Here is an 18,472-nt window from a genome sequence, read left to right as displayed (position 1 = left end):
ATTAATATACCTACTCACCTATGTAACAAGAGGTGGATAAGGTACATACCTCCGGGCTTCCACGGCGATGTGGAGCCCACTAAGTCCAATCCTATCCCCTCAATCCAAATGCCGATCATGCCCGGAGCTTTGAGGTGCGACTAGGTACGCTGACTCCGGCAGGTTGCATGTGAGGTGCGATCTCAGTCAGAAATTTCATCACATCTTCACAACATCAAACTCAAATATCTCGGCTATAGCGCTTCTTATCTCAAGAGGGAACAGCTGATAGATCGTCGTGAAGCCAACATCATCACGCCTTCATCGTCTCAAGTAACTGCCTGCCGTTCATTCTAAGACGATGGCAACCGTGGAGCAGAAATCACCATCCAACCCACGGCAGAAAATGAATTATGCCTGCGAAGCATGTCGCGCAGCCAAGACAAGATGTCAGTCGGGTCCTCAGCCCGATATCTGCAAGAGGTATAGCGTTCGGATATATAAGTCTCATTGCGTTCCCCCGAATGAGCCTGGAGAATTGCACAGTTTCTGATTTACTGGGGGCTGGCTAATAGAAGCGTGTGATTGCAGATGCTCCGAGTTCAAGCGGGAGTGCATTTTTCGCACAGGCCCGCGTACTCGCCGGCCTAGGACTTCTTCGCGTATGTAGGTATACTCATTCTGGTTCTATCTCCTTACATCCTGTGTGTTGTTCAATCTCCCAAGTTATTCTTTCTCGCCTCACACCTTCAAATAACTCGTTCCCACGCATGTTCATTCCTTCCCCTTTCCCTCCTTTCCTTTCTCACTGCTTCTAAACTTGGCGAGTAGCTCACCACAGCAGAGACTCCGAGGCAGCCAGTCTCCCCCCACCGCCTGGCCCAAGCAAGACGTTCAGTATAGACTTTGAAATGCCAGCAGAAGCTGAAACCAACGACGACTTTGAGAAGCTGCGGCAACATCACGAGCGCGTCCTAGAAGACCTGGTGCTCCAAGACGACGACCAAAACGAGAGCAAGCCTGAGGCCAGCGAGAGTGTCATGAACATACTGACTGGCCGTGTTCCCGAGCCCAAAACATTCAGCTTTAACGACATGTCTTCAGCACCTTCCGTCTCACTTTCAGGGACAAGCTCTTCTTGGACAGAGTCCTCTGCAAGAAACCTGGCAGCGCAGAAATCTAAGCCTTTAATGAATCTTGGCATCAAGCCGCAATTCAACCTTGATAGCGCCGCAAAGCTGCTGGCCTCGTTCCGCGAAATGCTGCCTCACATGCCGTGTCTTGTACTTCCCGAGAATTTGGACGTACGGTCTCTTGCGAGGCACTCGCCCTTCGTCTTACTAGCTATTCTCGCCGTTACGAGTTGCTCAACGAGCCTCCAGGGCCATAGTTTATACGACGAGGAGTTCCGCAAAGTTCTGGGCCTCAAATTTGTTGCCGGCGGTGAGCGATCACTGGAATTATTACAAGGGATATTGATATACTGCGCTTGGTGAGTTCAAGTAATGCCGAACATCTGCTCTATTGAAAGTTATATATATCAAGTGTGTATTCACGAGGCGCAAGTTGCCAGAAGAAGCGAGAGAGGGGGCTTATAGAAAGTAACTCATGTTGCTCAACATGAGATTTTTCGTTGACAGATGTGTATTCGCAGGTACCCATTCCACCTACGGCCCAGAAACAAGCAATCATTCCAGTATCTCCGGATGGCGGTAGACATAGTTCACGACCTCGAAATGGACCAAGAGCCTGACGTCGATCTCCCCTCACTAGTGCCAAACCAACGTGCCCGCAAACTAGACGACATTCGCGCTCTATTGTGCTGTTTCTACAGCATGTCTGCGTAAGTCGGCATGCACATCTTTTCTCTAACCTATCCTTCATAGTAAGTCTCTTCTCTAGACTAACAGGCGCAACAGGTTCTCGGCGACTTGGAACAGGCCGTCTACACTCCGATATAGTCCGCAGCTCTCACGGTGTGCCGAGGTCCTTGACCGTAACAGCGAGCTGGAGCAAGATCACCATCTCGCCTGGCTTGTGCGCTTCCAGTATATCTTCGAGGAGCTCATCGACGTGCAGCGCAACTTTGAGCGCGGGCCCCGAGACCACCAGAGCGAGATGCAGCGGAATCTTATCCGTGCTGGTCTCGAGGCGCAGTTCCGGGACTTCAAGCAGAAGATGCCAGAGCAGTACGCTTCCACGAGTAAGTCCAAATTAGCTCTACATTTCCTCTATCTTCCACCCCTTTCGTAATCGGGTGTACATGGTGCTGTATCACTTGCTGCGCCTCTAGGTGCGTATTTTGAAAAGATAGGTACCCATACGACTAACTCGTCGTGGCAGCAAGCATCTTCCTCGCATCCCAGGTAACAGAAGCCATCATGCTCGCTCCGGCGCTCATGCGCATACCTCGGAAATTCGGCGCCCAGGATGCCGAGCAAGCAAGCTCCAGGAGCCTACTCCACGCAGCGCAGGTCATCCGCTCAGTATTCGACCATATATTATCGCTCATGCCCCGCCCGTTCGCGGGCTTCTGCGGCGCCGACTACGGGCGCTTCATCGTCACCATGGTCTTCTCGTATCGGCTCTCGTTCCCATTGCTAGCGTCGTGCCGCGACTACGACGTCGCGCAGGGGCGACGGATTCTCGACCTCGGGGCCGTTCTACAGCAACTCGTGGACTCGGCCGAGGATGATATCCAGGAAAACGGAGAAGCTGCAAAGGGCAAGAAAGCAGGGGCTCCTGCTGGTGTTGGTAAGAAGTCGAAGAAAACGGACGCTGCTTCTGCGCTTAAGGTCGTCCTCCGCTCGGTCAAGGTCAAGTTCGACGAGAAGAGCGCCGCGTTCGAGGCCATGTCTGCTGCGGCCACGGGCGAGGAATGGGCTGTCAGGGACTCGGGGTCGAGCTGTCCCATGATTAACGGGAGTCTGGATTCGTATATCTCGCTGTGGGCGGGACAGCAGCAGCCGCAGACGCAGGGTACCGGATCGTACGCGACGAGCCTCACGAGTAGCTCCGGTCTCGCGACGACGGAGGCTGCGTCGAGTATTCCGGGGTTGGATTCTGGGGCGTCATTCGTCGGACCCATGGCGCAGATGGAATTAAGCGGGGAGGATAAACCGTTGATGTATCACGATCTCTGGACGAGTATGACTTTGGGGTGGGCGGGAGATATGGGAGATGTGAACATGGAAGACATTGTGAACATGGGCTACGGGGAATTTCTTGAGCAAAGTTGATCATTTATTTGGCATGTTCGATGCGATGTTTCTCACATCTGGGATACCACCTTGTGATTTAGCTATTGTCACACGTAAAGGATTCTGTTTTCATTTTCATATACACCAAAAAGTTGTATTGTATCGCTTACTATACTTAATAAGGCTTTTGGGCATATATATGAACGCTGTGACGCGCATTAGAACCATCGACATGTCATAAAATCTCATACGAAATAACGGGGAAAGGAATGGGGACATATCTCAACTCACCCTTCTGAATACGCGTGAATCTTAGTATTCTGCACATCCTTCTTCACCAGCTCCAGGCAGTCCAAAACCCTCTTGGCATCCCACCCCAGTACGCGGGTAAAAAGCGCCATACTCATGGGCTCAAGCATGTTCAAGATGTCGTGCTGTAGCAATAGGCTTAGCTGCTTGTTGTGACTGCCCTTGACCCAGGGGCTCAGGGCGATAGTCTCACGGCGCTCTGTGACGTTTACGAAGCCGATATCGCTCAACATCTGCGAGTACCGCGTCGCGATGCCCCAGTCACGCCCCGACAGCCGAGCTGCCTCCATCAGTTTCTCGCCCCATTCCTGCAGCGCGCAACCCTCCGGTGGCGGTGTTAGGAAGGCGAAGGGTAGAATCGGGTCGCGCAGCTCGATGAAGCCCCCTGGGGTGAGGGAGCGGTACGCTTCTTCGAATATGGCGCGAAAATTTTTGAAGCAAGTTATCATTGCACGCACTTTACAATATGGAGCATTAGTACTTTTTCTGAATTCGCTTTACTGAGAAGACTCAATGGATATCTTCTACTGTTTTGAAATGGCAGTGGCCCGGAATGGGATATGAGATTTACTGCCGATAGCTAATTGAGATAGGGGCAAGAACAACGCTCGATTTCACTCACTATGGATGAGATCGAAGGGCTGCCGGAAGCTCCATTCGTCCTCGGCATCGCAAATCTCAAAGGAAACATTAGGCGGTGCGCTGTGGGCAACTCTGTTAGACGTGAAAGCCGGGAAATGCAGAGAATCGTCTGCTTCATTACGTGTGAAAACCTACTAGCTGGGTTGAATGGGGCTTAAATCCGTGCCGGTAATATGAGCGCCAGGATGCTCAAGACCTTTGTATGAGACTTATATTAGCTCTGTCTTACAGCAGCTTCACTGCGTCGCTGAAGAATAGCAATAGGACCTCAGTTACCATCACCTACCGACTTCAATGGCCCATATCCCCGTTCCCGTGCCGACGTCAAGGACATTTCTGAGACGGTCCCCTACCGGGGCTATGAATAGTTTCCCATTCAGTACCGCAGTGTATAACTGGTGTTGGTAATCTTGATAACACCATCAGCTTGATGAGTGGTTACGTGCCAGTGAGGCGTGGTACGTTTAGGAGAACTTTACCTAATCTCCTTTGCTCTCCCTAAGGACAGTTAGCATGGCGACTCAAACCTTCCCAATCCAAAATCCATGGAATCGCGATACCTCATCATTTGGTAAAAGGTATTTACCCGCCTTGAACCGGTGATACGTGCGTCCGTTCTCTATTACGTGGTCATATATACTGCTGTTAACACTCTGCGTGGACGAACTATATCCACTACACGTTAACACGTTGTCCGTATCTAATCTTGGAAAGCTGGACACTGTATTCAATATGTTGGGGTAAGTCCTATCACTTACAAAACGCTCATGCCGCCGAGGGCCGAATCACCATCCCAATTATCCTGCGTATAATGAAAGACAAATAGTTAACTTTAAGCCCCGCACTTAGATCACGTCCTAGAGAATCACGCAAGAAACTCTATTCTTGCTGCAGAGGGGAAAAGAGGGGAAGAACCCCGGATTCGGGATGTCACGATGACGATGCCGTCAATCCTGATACGGAAGCGCCCTTATCAAGGTAGCGAGGAACCAAGCAAAGATTAGGTAATACGAGGGCCTTGAAAGGAAAGGGGAAAAACGCATTGCATCGAACACCAAGAGAGTTCAAACAAACTAACATCGAAGTCATCGATCTCCAAATGATCCAGCTGCTGGCCTATTTCCGCCGGCTCCTCGTGACCCTGTAGATTCCCCGAGGTTATACCAACGGTATCATTATCCGAGTTTGTCTCCGCGGCCATTGTACCAGGTCTTGTAGTGTAGCAGGAAAGCTAAACATACAAAACTTGGCATAGAGAGAAAAGAAACAAGGAGTTCAGTCTTATTCTCGCAAATCGCAATACCGAGTCTGGATATAAATTATTTTGGCAAAGAGCGAGCGAATAGGTGCAATGCAGATAATTAAAAGTAAGGCAAGCACGCGAGATCTCAGCTAGAAAAAACCCACGTGGCGTGGGGGGTGAGAAGTAGGCAACTCCATCCGAGCGAGCGACAAGCCGGCCGCGATGAAGGGCAGGCGCAAGCGAAAATAATAAATAATACACATTGGTGAAAAAAAAACGAGGCGGGGTTGGGGTGTAAGCAGTGGAGCTGAGCTGAGCAGACTGATGGGATTCTTCGTTCGTGATTGATGGGCTAACTGGCCTACACCAACAGCTAGTATCAATCGAATCTACGGATCGACATCGCACTATCTCATGCTAATGAATAGCGTATCTGATATCGTGTCGTAGTGCGTGGGTGTAGCATAGTGCTATATCTATTATCTATTAACTACTATGTAAGTAGAATACGCACCGCCCACACTAGCAAGGCAATCTAGAGTAACGGAGATCGTCCAGCTAATCGCTATCCGGGGCTCCTCGTGAAATTGGCCCCGAGCGACTGGGACTGGGTCACCGAAAGTAAGTAATGTACTATGTAAGTAAGCGGTGCGCCAACAACTTAGGCGAAGGAGCCCCGGACACCGGCCGACTTGCGCGACAGGGAAGAAGGGGAAGGGAGGGGTAAGAAGCCCACGTGTGTAGACTACATTGTACACAGTAAGTATTGGGTCGCATGGTAAACACACCTACATAAATATTGTACCGCATACACTCAAAAAACTCGAACAACACTAATAGCGCTACCATGTATACAAGTAGAGCAACTGCCATATTGGGCCTATCTGAATCTAACCGAACCAAAGTTATCTTAACCCCCTTTTAAGTGCAATAATTACTTTTTTTAACTTAATATAAATAGAACTTCGATTTAACCTAATTTTTTCTATATTAACTTTACTCCTACTACTATAATACCTATATTATCTACTTTTATTTACCCTTACTACTATTTAAATGCTTTAAATTTATTGTTAAAAATGCCTACCTTTAAAGTATTAATAAAAATAACCTATAAGTTATTTCTAATCTTACTTTATTATTAAAGTTAATTAGGTAACTTTAGTTAATTTATCCTTTAACCCCTTAAGGTTAATTTTTATATTTAATAAAACTTATATCCTTAAATTCCGTTAGCCCTATTATAGCCCTTACTAATTATACTATAATTAATATTATAATAGTTATTTTTAATATATAATAGTAAACTATTATAATAATTATAAAGGTATTATTAATATAAAGTATAACTTTAATTAATAATAAATTATATAATTAAAGCTTAAAATTATATTAATAATATTTATTTTAATTAATTTTTAATTTTATATAGGTAAATTACGCTTTATAGCTTAAAGCTTACCTTATTAGTCTTTTTATAAGTTATAAAACCCCTTAAATATTATAATTAATAATAATATAAATAGTTTTAAAGTTATCTTAATAGTAAACTTTATAAAAAGCTTAAATATATAATTAAAATAAAAGATTAAAGCTAAGGTTAATAAAAAAATAAAAGAATAAAAAATAAAGGTTTATAATAATTATAAAAAGGGTTATTTTTAACATTTTAAAATAAAATAGGTTAATTAATATATATTTTTTATATTTAAATTAAATAATTAAAGTAAAAATAATAATACCTTTATTTTAATAATAATCCTTATATAAAATATAATATATATATTTAAATAAGTTAAAAAAATCTAAAAGGTAAAAATTTATATAATAATTAATCTTTTTAAAAGCTTAATATTAATAACCTTTATATTATAATATTAAAATATAAATAGCTACTATATAAAAAAATATAATCTAATATATTTTTTAATATATTTATTATAAAATAAATATTATATAAATATTAAATAGCTTTTACTATTATTTTATATTATATAACTATTAAAAATAACGCTTTTATATTTATCTTTATAAAATTAGTTTTAATTTTTTTTATATTTATATAATAAAATAAAAATAAAGTTTATTTTTAAAAATATTATTTTAATATATTTTATATACGATTTATATCTTTTAACTATTTAATTAGCTTTACTTTTATTTTACTATTAAATAAGCTTTAAAAATAGCATTTTTCCTTTAATTCTACTACTTTAAATTACTTATAGCTATTTTTTAACCAAATTATCTTTTCTTTTTTAATACTTATATATTTATAATTTAAACTATTAACCGCTTTATTAATCTTTTTAAGCTTTATTTTAACCTTTTAATTTAAATATTAATAATAATTATTAAAAGTTAATTAATTAAAATTAATACCTTTAATATTAATTTTAAAGTTATTATAGCTATTTAAATAAATTAAAATATTAATATTTATAAAGAATCCTACTACTATTTTATAATTAAGCAAAATAAAGGCTTATTTCTATATATTTATAATAATATAAATAATTATTATCCATCTTTTATTAATTATCCATTTTTTAAATAACTTTCCTTTTTTTTCTAATTTATTTATATATAAATCTATTTCCTTTTAAAGCTAGATCTTAAAGGGACCATTAAAACTAACATCTAAAAGTTATAAATAGGTTATAAAACTTAATAGGATTATTACAACAATAACGTTAGCCCTATAAAGGGCTACCTTAACCTTATCCATTTTATAAAAGGCAATTATATTAATAATTAATAAATTAAGCTTCCCTTTAATATAAGTAGTTAAATTATTACTAATTTAATTTTTAAATAAATTGCTATTATTATATACCTTTTTATTAAATAATATATTAATGCTTTTATAATATAATAGCTTTTCCTTATTTATTTTAAAGCCCTTATTATAAAAGATAATAATTAGTTTTAACTCTTTAACATATTTTCCATTTATAATAATTATTAATATTAGCATTACCTGCTATTTTCCCTAACTATTTCTATCTAACTTTCTATTAATGGATATATTACCCTTATAATTATATATATAACCTATTAAAAATTCAAATAGCATTGGAGTTTTATTTAGGTTAATAATCTAATAGTAGGGAAATTTATTAAAAGAAAGCCCTTTAATAGGATTACTTATTAACGTTACACTTTTTTAAGTTTAATTATTTTATAAAACCCTTTTAATAAACTATAAAAAGTTATTTATATATTTAACTATTTTTATAGGTATTTAAATTAAAATATAAATTACTTATTAATAGCTAATTTAATAGTATTAAAGGAAGCTATAAAACTATTTATTTAAAAAGGTAAAAACTATTAAATAAGTTAGGTAATAATTATTAAAAATTATAATAGCCTTCCATTTAAACCAATAAATATTAATTAACTTCTTTATTTTTTTAACTATATAAAATACTTTTTATAATTTTAACTTTAATATTAATTAATAAGGTTAAAAGTGCTATTTTTTCCCATTTAAAATTAACTTTTATTACTTCTACCATTTTAAAATAAATAATTTACTACTTAACTTAAAATAATAGATTATTTCTTTAAGTATAAATTTCCGGAAGCCTTCTTTAACCTTATTATTACTTAAAAGGCTACAATAACGCCATTTTTGCTTATTAACTTTATTAATTTTTAATAAAATTTAATAGTTTTTTAAAAATAGCAATACATTAACCTTCCTTTACCGGAAGTAATGCCTTTAAAACTATATTAATAGCTTTAGTAGGTAATAGTTAGCCCGTACCAAACCCTTCCGCCTAAGGCTAAACCATTTAGGTAAAGGGACTAATAGGGTTATACTAACTAGATTAAAGACTAAATAAGCTGATTAAAGATTAATTATTATAAAAGCAATTAAAAATAGCATTTTTAGCATTTTTTTAACATTGTTGAAGAATTGGCTATAATACAGCAAAAATAGCGTTTTCTTAACGCTGTTGAAGAATTAGCTATAATACAGAGAAAACAAAAAAAACAAAGAAAACAGCGGAAACAGCGAAAACAGCGTTATTTCTACAATTCTACCACTTATCAGCTTTTCTATAACTTGTAAGAGGGTGTAAAGCCTAACTAACATCTAATAGGAGCAACTTTTAGTGGCGTTCACTAACAAAGTTGCTTGCCTAATATGGATAACCTAGCGAGAGCATCCCTGCAGTGGCGTTACTAGTGTTGTTCGAGTTTTTCGAGTGTATGCGGTATGTATTTGTGCTGTTGACCAGCCTGACGGGGATACTGGAAGCGACCGCCCCTGCGGCCGGCCGGGAATACACATACCTACCTCTCTGTCTAGCGGAAAGCGGAAGAGGATCAGCTCGAATCCTTCAAATAGGTACGGTAGGGGAGGTCATCTGGCCCGGTTCAACATATCATGCAGTAATGTACCTACTCCACGTCGTATCCATCTGCAAACTGCGCGTGGTTTGCAAGGTTGGTTTGGCCATGTTTACCTAATTATAGCCTAGGCCACAGACCAACATACTTACCGACATGTACTGATATTCATGCGAGGCGAGGCGAGGAGACAGGGCATTGTGTGCAATTGCGAGGAGATCTCCCTGCTTATCCTATGTACTAAGTATTTAAGAGCTCGTTTACATTATCGTCTCAGTAGATTCATATGCTCTCACTCGAATGTAAGTAATGGAGTCTAAGGCTTCGTGGTGGCAAAACGTTGAGCCTAAGCTAGTCTGGTCCTATTCTACCTATGTAAACAAAAAAAACAGGCGGGCGTCTTGTTAAAAGGAACACACCCTTACGCTAGACATTTAATATGATGATTTGTATTTGCCGATGGGAAGGGCGAAAGCATTCGACAACTGTTGGGAATTATTGGTGTAGTTCAGGCGCTGCGATATGAATACTTGCTTAGTTACCTCGGCTTAATCAAGTCGGAGCAATATGTTGGTTTGAACAATCCTAAGACTTGGTGTCAAGTTCAATCAGCCGTTACTCTGTTATGATTGGTTCTCGGCGGATCTTTGCCACGTCCTCCTCTTTCGCCAGTAAGTGTAGCCAATTCACCACCATCATGGCCTTGAGTAGGTTGCCTTTCATATCCATATGTACACCATCGTACAAATTCGCTTGGATCGACATATTCCAAGTCCCGAGGTGGTCGATCTTTTGCTTTGCGGCTTCCTGTGCCATTGCGTGCTCGAAGCGGACCAGGGCCTTATTGCCCTGAGTAACGATATACTCGTCTGGCTTCTTCTCACCCGCCGCATTCGGTGTCATCAGGAGGATCGGCATGTTTCGGTAATATCTCCTGCGGAGCTGCAGTCTCGAGTCGATGATTTTCACTACTGTGTCCAACCAAGCTTTCGATTTGTCCAATTCGAGATTGTTCCATAGCCCGTGGCCGAGGATAAACGCCTTCCTTGAGTTCGACTTCGACTTGGTGTCTATGGCCTTTTCCAAGCGCTCGAGCTCCACGTCTTCAATGGGATGGCGCACCATTTGCTCCACTAGGCATTCATTAGTATTGCCAATGACCAGCTAATAAAGGAATGCTATGTGATTGACCGTACTCCTCAGATCCGTTGACCAACCCGGCACTAGGCGAGGGCAAGCCAAACTCCCAGGATCATGCTTGATAACATCTTCAGTCTTGTAGATACCCTGGACAGAACAATCGGTAACGTCAAATTGGTCGTTACAAAAACACCGCTCCCTGTTGATATGTGTTAGTGCAGGGCCGCTAGAGTCCATACAGGTATATATGGTTCGGTCTAGTGCTGTACATCTCTCGAGAATCAAAGTTCCAATCCGTGACACCACCATAGCCCAGGTCTTCTCGCACGATGATGTTCAGTGCCCCAATAACGTGTCGCAGCATGGAGTCGCCCACAAGAATGACCTGTGAAAACCGACCCAAAATTTTACAGACCTCTTCCGTCGTGTACCACCGCATATCACAGCCACGTGGGATGTAGATCGCATCTCGACCAATTCGGCCACCCGATGACATAGCTGCTAGCATGGAGGGTCTGTCAGGACAGACGGGTTCGTACGGGCCGTGGAGTTCCAGGGATGAGATAGGGCATTTCGGGCCAAATTGCTTGTATGTAGCGAATGTATTCTGGTACTCGTGTGGTCGCACGTTTGGGTCTGCTGCCTTCAGGGGAAAGCTACATTGTGGTGAACCCTTGTGCCACTGCAAAGCGGCGCCCACTAGGATAAGACCAAAGACAGATGCCAACAGCCACAACATAAACCGGGACCATCTTCGAGGGAGGCCCGGTCGTCGATTATGCCGTCGATTGGGCCTCGTATTGATGAATCTGTACATGCCGTCTTCACGGTGAGCCGGGAAGCAAAGCATACGCACGATACGGAAGAAACTAGCGAAACAGTCCTACAATCCGCAAAAGAAGCCAGCGAAACAGTTCTACGAGTCGCGGAAGAAGGCCATGGCACTCGGGTAGCTGGTCCGTGTCACGGTAGAAAATAGTACAAATTAATTGATGGGATTAGTCCGAACTGGGGTCAGGAGCGAAATTTTGAGACTGGGATGCCGGTATGTTGTCCTAGAGTGTGTGGTACCCGTGAATGTGAGGTGTCTGGATTGATAGTTCCTTGGGCCGGATCCGAAGGCTTGGATGGATTGATCTCACATCCTTCCTCTGCAGAGTTCGAGGTTGCTGATGGAATGTACGTGAGGAAATCTTTCCCTGAGGGGCCACGCCTGCCTACAAATCATGCGTGCTTGAAAGGAGAGATAGGCATCTTTCACCAAGGAAAGGGCCGGTGGCACATCATGGCTCTAGCGCAACCGCCAGCTTTGCATCTCTATCGAGATCTAGTACCAGGAGTGTGGTATATGAGCTGCTTGCAAGCAAAGAGGCAAAATGTTTGGCAGATGGTATCACTTGTAAGGTATAGCCAGAGAAGTTGGCGTGTATCAGCCACCTTCTTTGCCAAATTGCCCATACCACTGTTGCAACACACCTTCTCAGGCGGCCATGTGGTGGCGAACATGGGTTGCTGGTTCTTCATCGAGATCACGCAAATTCGCTCGTCACAATGCAAGATCCAAGCCACCGACAGATTGACACGATTAGCCGCATCGTCGAATGAGACATGCATGATTCCAACCAGCAATTCATCCCAGCGAGGCGGCGCCTAGAAAGCTGTGGCATATGATAAGTTACAATCGAGAAAACAAGCTTAACTCATGAGTCGGGCGCCAACCTCGCACATTTCGAGACACGGCGATCACACCGAATTTCTCGACAGATATTTTGGTTGCGCGTAGTCGCAGCTTCCGCGTGCTTGCAGTCAAGTAGCGTACATAATTGCGTAACCCCCAACCGCTGATCAGACTGAGAATTGTTCCGAAACATGTGCACAGGCGCGTACTGGCGGTAGTCAATGTCAGCACGCGGAAACAAATGCGATTTCACACTGCCGCTTAACTATACCTGTTTAGCAAAGCTGTATTTCTCGAGTGAAGTGTTTAAGATGCGTATCATCAAAGATCACGTCATGCCATTTACATCATATCTACACAGTTCGCCGCAAGGCCAGCACAGTCTTATGTTACCTGTCTAGTGCTCGTCTCTTCATGGGATGCGCCACATGGAACGGGCTGATCCTATTGCCGCCTGCTTTTGTCCAATGAGATAATAGCTGGCAAGTTGTTGTCAGTCATTTGGCTAATGGCAGTTGATGAGAACGATAAGCACCAAGCAAAACGTGGCGTTTCATCTTCTCGTTAACGCCGTCTGATTGGCTAGTCGTGTGTCGCTATCCAAGTAAGAAGGATTCTAGACACCCTGGGCCTCGGTACAATTCAGCAAAAATGCAAATTGCATATTGGTGTTATGCCGTGGGGGTTCCATCACCCGTCAAGCTGTGTTGAATCTCAAGTATTGATGGGGCACGTCCAAGGATGACGAGAAGCCGTCACATCACCCCGGACGCAATTTGGCACTCGCTTAGTAGACACCGAACGCTTGGGTAGGCATGTCGGTAAACTAACCTAGTGAGATTCCCAATGGTCAGACGAGAATGATTGACGACTAACAAGGATGCCACCTTGAGCACGAGTCCTACATGGGTGAACTTATCTAGGTAATATAAGACCCTTGCTACAGAAAGTGCTCGTCACCCCGCTTCTAGTCAACGGATATCGTGAATGTAGCATACTTTTACATGAGAAGCATACATAGATGGGGAAACCATTCCCTCTGGCACTTATTGTGTGTAGGGAACCAGACGATAAAAGTTTACACAGTGTTCATGGCCGTCCCGGAGGCATAGTTGATTATGTTAGCATAATAATGAGGATTTCAGAGATTACCTGCCTGCTTGCCTTCTACCAACGAGCGCAAAGTACCTTCTGGAAGAACTTGCCCGACAACCGCGCGACGGCATCAGCAGCCCGGACGAGCTAGTCCGGGCTTGCTATTCACCTTGATACCTATGAGGAGGATCGATCATATCGAAGCCCTACCTAGTTGCCTGTGCCGTCCTGTCAGGTGCACTCATGGGGTTGAGACAAGGATTACTTCACCAATGGCGAGCGAGAGTGTCCCAGGTGGGAGAGCGAGGCGTGGGCCAACTATGACCTTGTGCCAATAGTAAATTTCCCCGGGCCACCCTTTGGTGATTATTATGTGGGTGAGGCATGGAAGCTGGCGAGAGTCACCAACGCAGCTGGGCAAAGACCGACAGATAAATCCTGCACGCTCGAGAGGGCTCGTTTGGCTTGCAGTTGCGTACAAGCGGACGACGTGACACTCATATGCTGATGTGCATGATTTCTTGCAGCCTTGTCCATCCAGAACGACACCATGGCCGGGTAGGGCTTGGGGGTGTTGGCTTCGTTGGTAAATTAATATATCTTCCGCTACACTGCATTTCAGGCGTCCAAGAGTAAAGAGCCACCAATGGTTCCGATCCAGAACTAGGGTCGTACTGTGAGGAAGAGTTGTACACCCTTTTCGGTCAGACTCACTACCTCGAAGTCGGAAATTCCCCCAGCCCTAGGATCAAGCTTTGGCTGGGATATGGTAGTGCTTATGAATGCTTAACAACCGCGAGTCGGGTATTCCTCCCCGTCCCATGTCTCACCGCAAACGGTCATCAAACGAAGAGCATTGACTTCCGGGTATTACAGCCAGGTTAAGGTCAGGCCGAAACATTCAGATAGTTCTTTAGTAGGCAATACCACGCCGTGCCACCAACCAGCTCAGGAAGTGAACGAGCAGCCAGCTGTTGTTGCTCATTGGTGGAGAAAGATGGTTTCTCTTTTCGAGTTCTGACACTGGAATGTCCATTGGCTATCCATTAACAGCGACTGAAGTACACTATCACACATGATCACCTTGATACCTTGAGTTGATCATCGAGGCCCACGAGGGCCGATAGAATATAACCTTGAAATGTCTGGCTTCCACGACTTAGCGCACTCGTACTTCAAGCTAGTAGTCCACAACTGTACTCAACGTAAATGTCTAGAGGTGATTCAACAAATCGCAGCGTGCATGAGGGACTTTAGAAGGGGGTATGGTCAAGATGACACTGTGACGATCAGTGAGGGCCACAAGAATCGCATTAGTAAAGTAGATACCAAGTTGGCAAGATGTGTTCTTTGATATAACAAGAGCATACATGACTGTCAGTAACGTTGTTGATAAGGCCGGCCAACTGAACGAGACTTTACGTAGTAGTAGCCCTTTGAATATCGTAGCAATGCCTGCGAAGACTCGTCGATGCTGATAGAGGTCGACAGCAGTAACACTATGACCACTCAAGGTTTCGGGGCTGCGAAAAGTTAGTTGTGATGGTGAGAAACGTCACAACACCGGTCAGAATATGTGCGTACCACTCCTGCTATACACAAACTCGAAGGAACAGCGCGGACAGGAGTTATAGGCCATGTTGAGATTTGGTTCCCATGGAGTGCTATTGGAGTAGATGCCTATATATATGTATGTACATCTTAACCAGCACATATCTAGTACCGGTACATCATACCAAGGCCCACAGAGTTGAGAGGGGCCTCCGGTAGGGATTAGCGTAGCGCAGTGTGTACACTACTTACATGTAAGTATCTAGTGTAGGTAGCAGTAAGCAGGGGAGCAGGGGAGCAGCATGGGTGATTTTGGAGATCAGGAGTCTTTCGAATGAATAGCATGGACATTGGCATCGCACAACGTACCACATCTACCCACCTAACCCGACGAGAGGTAGCATACACTACCCACACGACAGGTACTCGCCTGAGGAGATTCAATACGGAGATGCAGGTATTGAAAGGTACCGGCTGCACCGTCTGAACCGCATCTGCCATAATACATCCATGTGCTGTACCTACGCGGTACAATTTGAGCTTTAGCGGTATGTATCTGTCCAGGTAGTTTCAGTGTCCACATGTGCCGTGCGTGCTAACTGGTCTGATGCTTTGGTCTGGACCAAAATGGGTCTTGCCGACCGCTGAGGTACTGCCTATCAGAGTGTAGATGCAGTTACGGGCAGTACGAATCAGGCTTCCAGTGCCCCCAGCCTTACGTAGTACATACATGTAGGTATTCAGCACATCAGCAAGTAACACTAATCAGCACGGGCACCTTGGGCATCTCTCTTACAGTACACCAGGCCCTGCAATCGTGGAGATTCTTGAAAACACCTGGGGCGGCTCCAACGGCCATACAACAGCTTTGCTATGATCTTCCTTCAAGATATACCGGTACTTAGGTAGAATGGGTAGAACGAAGCGCGTAGGATCTTGACATCATATCAGTGGGAAGGGGTAGATATTACTTACTATACTTCGTAGGTTATCGAACAAACACCTGGATGTCAAAATGTTCTCAAGCGTCTTCTGGTCGAATGAGAGACTTGACATGGTCCGACTGCAGGGCTTGGCCTCCTACTTACAATTGGGTTTCCCTCTTGATGTTGCCCGTACCCCTGACATCGCTTGACCGGTCGGTCAACGTGCGTTGCATCCATAAGGGCGAATTTTGAAATGGCTGTAGCGTAGCACCTCCTGTTGGATTGGCCGAGGTTGTATGGACTGAGGATGATGAGATTTGCAATACGGCCGGGGCTGAGTGAGGTAAGTACGCTCTCACTCCGTCGCACAGCAGTCTCCGGTACTCTCTCTTCCTCAGCATCGGTCCACGCAGTGGAAATCTGTATGTACAGGAATCGTGTACCGAAACGCATGCCCATGGGTAGCACATGGCTTTTGTAGCTGCCGAGCGACCCAGACAATCACAAGATCATCAAGCATGCTTGCAGTAGCTCAACGAGACGTTTCGAAAGAGCCAAAACCTGTGGTACCGTATAATTCGTACGCAATGTGTGAGAGCAGGAACAGCTTTCGGGATAGCTTGTCGTTTGTGCGCGTTCGGCCTGAATCGAGCACGAGTATTGTCCCATGCTCTAGGCATCCATCGGCGCCGCTCATAAGCTCATGCACACGGCAAGCTTGTGCCATCCACGAGACGTGAATTAGAGCTTCGACAGAAACCCCACTTCATGTACCCCATGGGCTTGCCCAAGGCCAACACACTGCCCGCCCGCCGTTCCTCGACATGCATTCGTTAGAGTCGGAGGGGTGGGTCGTCACAGATGGCCAGAGTAACGAATGGGAGCAGGACCCGGACACCACCCTAAACACCTTCTCGCTCCCTTGCCCAGGCACGTTTCCTTCTCTCCCACCCACCGAGTCAACGGACCGCCTTCGCAGCCGTTACGCGAATCGAGGTACCGTGAGAGCTTACTTACATACTTCGTAGTAGATTAGCTACAACGCTGCTGCGAGCTCGTGAGGTAGGCAGTGTGTATGTGTAGTGCAGTCTAGCATTTGTAGGAACCTTGGCAACATCACCTCGTACAGACTTACTTACATACTATGTAGGTCTTATATTACTTATGTTGAATGGTTGTCTATCGACGCAGATACTTAGTCGGCCCCGATCGACCATGAACGTGTGTATGGCGGAATAGGAAAAGGGCGTAGCTCTCAGTCGGTCAAGTTACTAGCTAGGAACTTGAATGATATATTCCAGGCACTGAGGGGCACTGATGCTGGTATAGAAACACTTCATCACAGCGATAATCAATATGATCACAGCCCGTCGCTCGAGTATAGCAAGGAACTCATCCAGTCAAGAGGATCTCGATGTGACTGATGGAGAGCGAGGTTGCTAGCCCCCACACCAAGCTGCAGCCCTCCTTCGTGCAATCTGTATAGCATGGTGTATAGTAGGTAGGTAGGTAGATGCTTGAAGCAGGGAGGGCTTACTTACATGCGCATTATCCCCAGTCGAGGTACACGAGAATGGAGGCGAGAGGCTCTGCCTCCACTACGAGCTCTCCCATACCTGCCACAGAAGCTGAGTAGGTACTTACCATCTGACAGCTAATACTCCTATATAACAGACACATAATCCGCATACTACATACATACAGTAGTATGTAGGTAGTGACTCTGGGTCGCTGCCCATTATCTGAGGATGTGCGCGGCGCAAGTGTGTAGAGTGAATAGATGAGTTAATAGATTAGTGAATAGATTGGAATGATACAGCAAGAGCGTTTTGCTATCTGCTGAGTATCTAATCTTTCATTTATCATTTATCTAGTGTGAACCTGGTAGGTATGTCGAGCTCCATACCGCCTGATAAATCCCGACGAATAAGGACAGCCGGGCATCTACGGTACACTGCCCTACATAGTACTGTTGTATAGACCTGCCACCCACCTCTACGCCTTGCTGAGGGAATCTATGTACGTAGTAAGGTGAATGAATGAATGAAAGAGGCGAGCGAGGATCGTGTTTAACAGCCCACCAATCGAGACGAGACTTAGAGGCAGCGCACCTAAAGCAGAGCACCTGACCTCCCTATGCTGCCCGACCACGCAGCGCATCTCGCATTTCGCCATTTTATAAGCTTTCGAAGGGAAGAGTCGGGTTGGAGCGCTGGGGCTCTCCCGTACGTACCTAAGTAGGTTAAACGATTGAGAAGCCATGGTCAGTGGTCAGTGGTCAGTGGTCACGCATCACACAGCCTCATGATGGTTGAGAATTTTCAAGGCACTGGAAACTCAAAACACC

At 44.2% G+C, this 18,472-nt stretch overlaps 4 protein-coding genes across 4 annotated transcripts; 2 read left to right on the top strand and 2 right to left on the bottom strand.

The window, feature by feature from the left end:
* Positions 1-21: 21 nt before the first annotated feature.
* On the top strand, positions 22-3,342 carry F5B22DRAFT_465887 (uncharacterized protein). The gene is made up of 6 exons (XM_047972104.1): positions 22-462; positions 571-645; positions 824-1,471; positions 1,634-1,822; positions 1,899-2,182; positions 2,323-3,342. Exons 1-6 carry the CDS (start codon positions 341-343, stop codon positions 3,216-3,218), a joined length of 2,214 nt encoding a protein of 737 aa, XP_047834243.1. The 5' UTR covers positions 22-340; the 3' UTR covers positions 3,219-3,342.
* Positions 3,287-5,591, bottom strand: F5B22DRAFT_465664 (S-adenosyl-L-methionine-dependent methyltransferase). The gene is made up of 9 exons (XM_047972103.1): positions 5,209-5,591; positions 4,889-4,932; positions 4,721-4,796; positions 4,610-4,628; positions 4,417-4,539; positions 4,266-4,326; positions 4,111-4,190; positions 3,471-3,945; positions 3,287-3,385 (listed from the first exon to the last, which is right to left on the bottom strand). Exons 1-9 carry the CDS (start codon positions 5,329-5,331, stop codon positions 3,355-3,357), a joined length of 1,032 nt encoding a protein of 343 aa, XP_047834242.1. The 5' UTR covers positions 5,332-5,591; the 3' UTR covers positions 3,287-3,354.
* A 4,759-nt stretch (positions 5,592-10,350) lies between these two features.
* F5B22DRAFT_634126 (uncharacterized protein) lies at positions 10,351-11,692 on the bottom strand (the record flags this gene model as incomplete). The annotated part of the gene is made up of 3 exons (XM_047976937.1): positions 10,351-10,868; positions 10,932-11,074; positions 11,145-11,692. 3 exons carry the CDS (start codon positions 11,690-11,692, stop codon positions 10,351-10,353), a joined length of 1,209 nt encoding a protein of 402 aa, XP_047834241.1.
* A 127-nt stretch (positions 11,693-11,819) lies between these two features.
* On the top strand, positions 11,820-12,651 carry F5B22DRAFT_465494 (uncharacterized protein). Its single transcript, XM_047972102.1, has one exon. The coding sequence runs from the start codon at positions 11,915-11,917 to the stop codon at positions 12,527-12,529; it is 615 nt and encodes a 204-aa protein (XP_047834240.1). The 5' UTR covers positions 11,820-11,914; the 3' UTR covers positions 12,530-12,651.
* The last annotated feature ends 5,821 nt before the right edge of the window (positions 12,652-18,472 follow it).

This window comes from Xylaria bambusicola (assembly GCF_022495145.1).
Source record: "Xylaria bambusicola strain CBS 139988 unplaced genomic scaffold F5B22scaffold_6, whole genome shotgun sequence".
Lineage (NCBI taxonomy): Eukaryota > Fungi > Ascomycota > Sordariomycetes > Xylariales > Xylariaceae > Xylaria > Xylaria bambusicola.
Note: the sequence above shows the minus strand (reverse complement) of the source record. Positions and strands in the feature narration are given on the sequence as shown.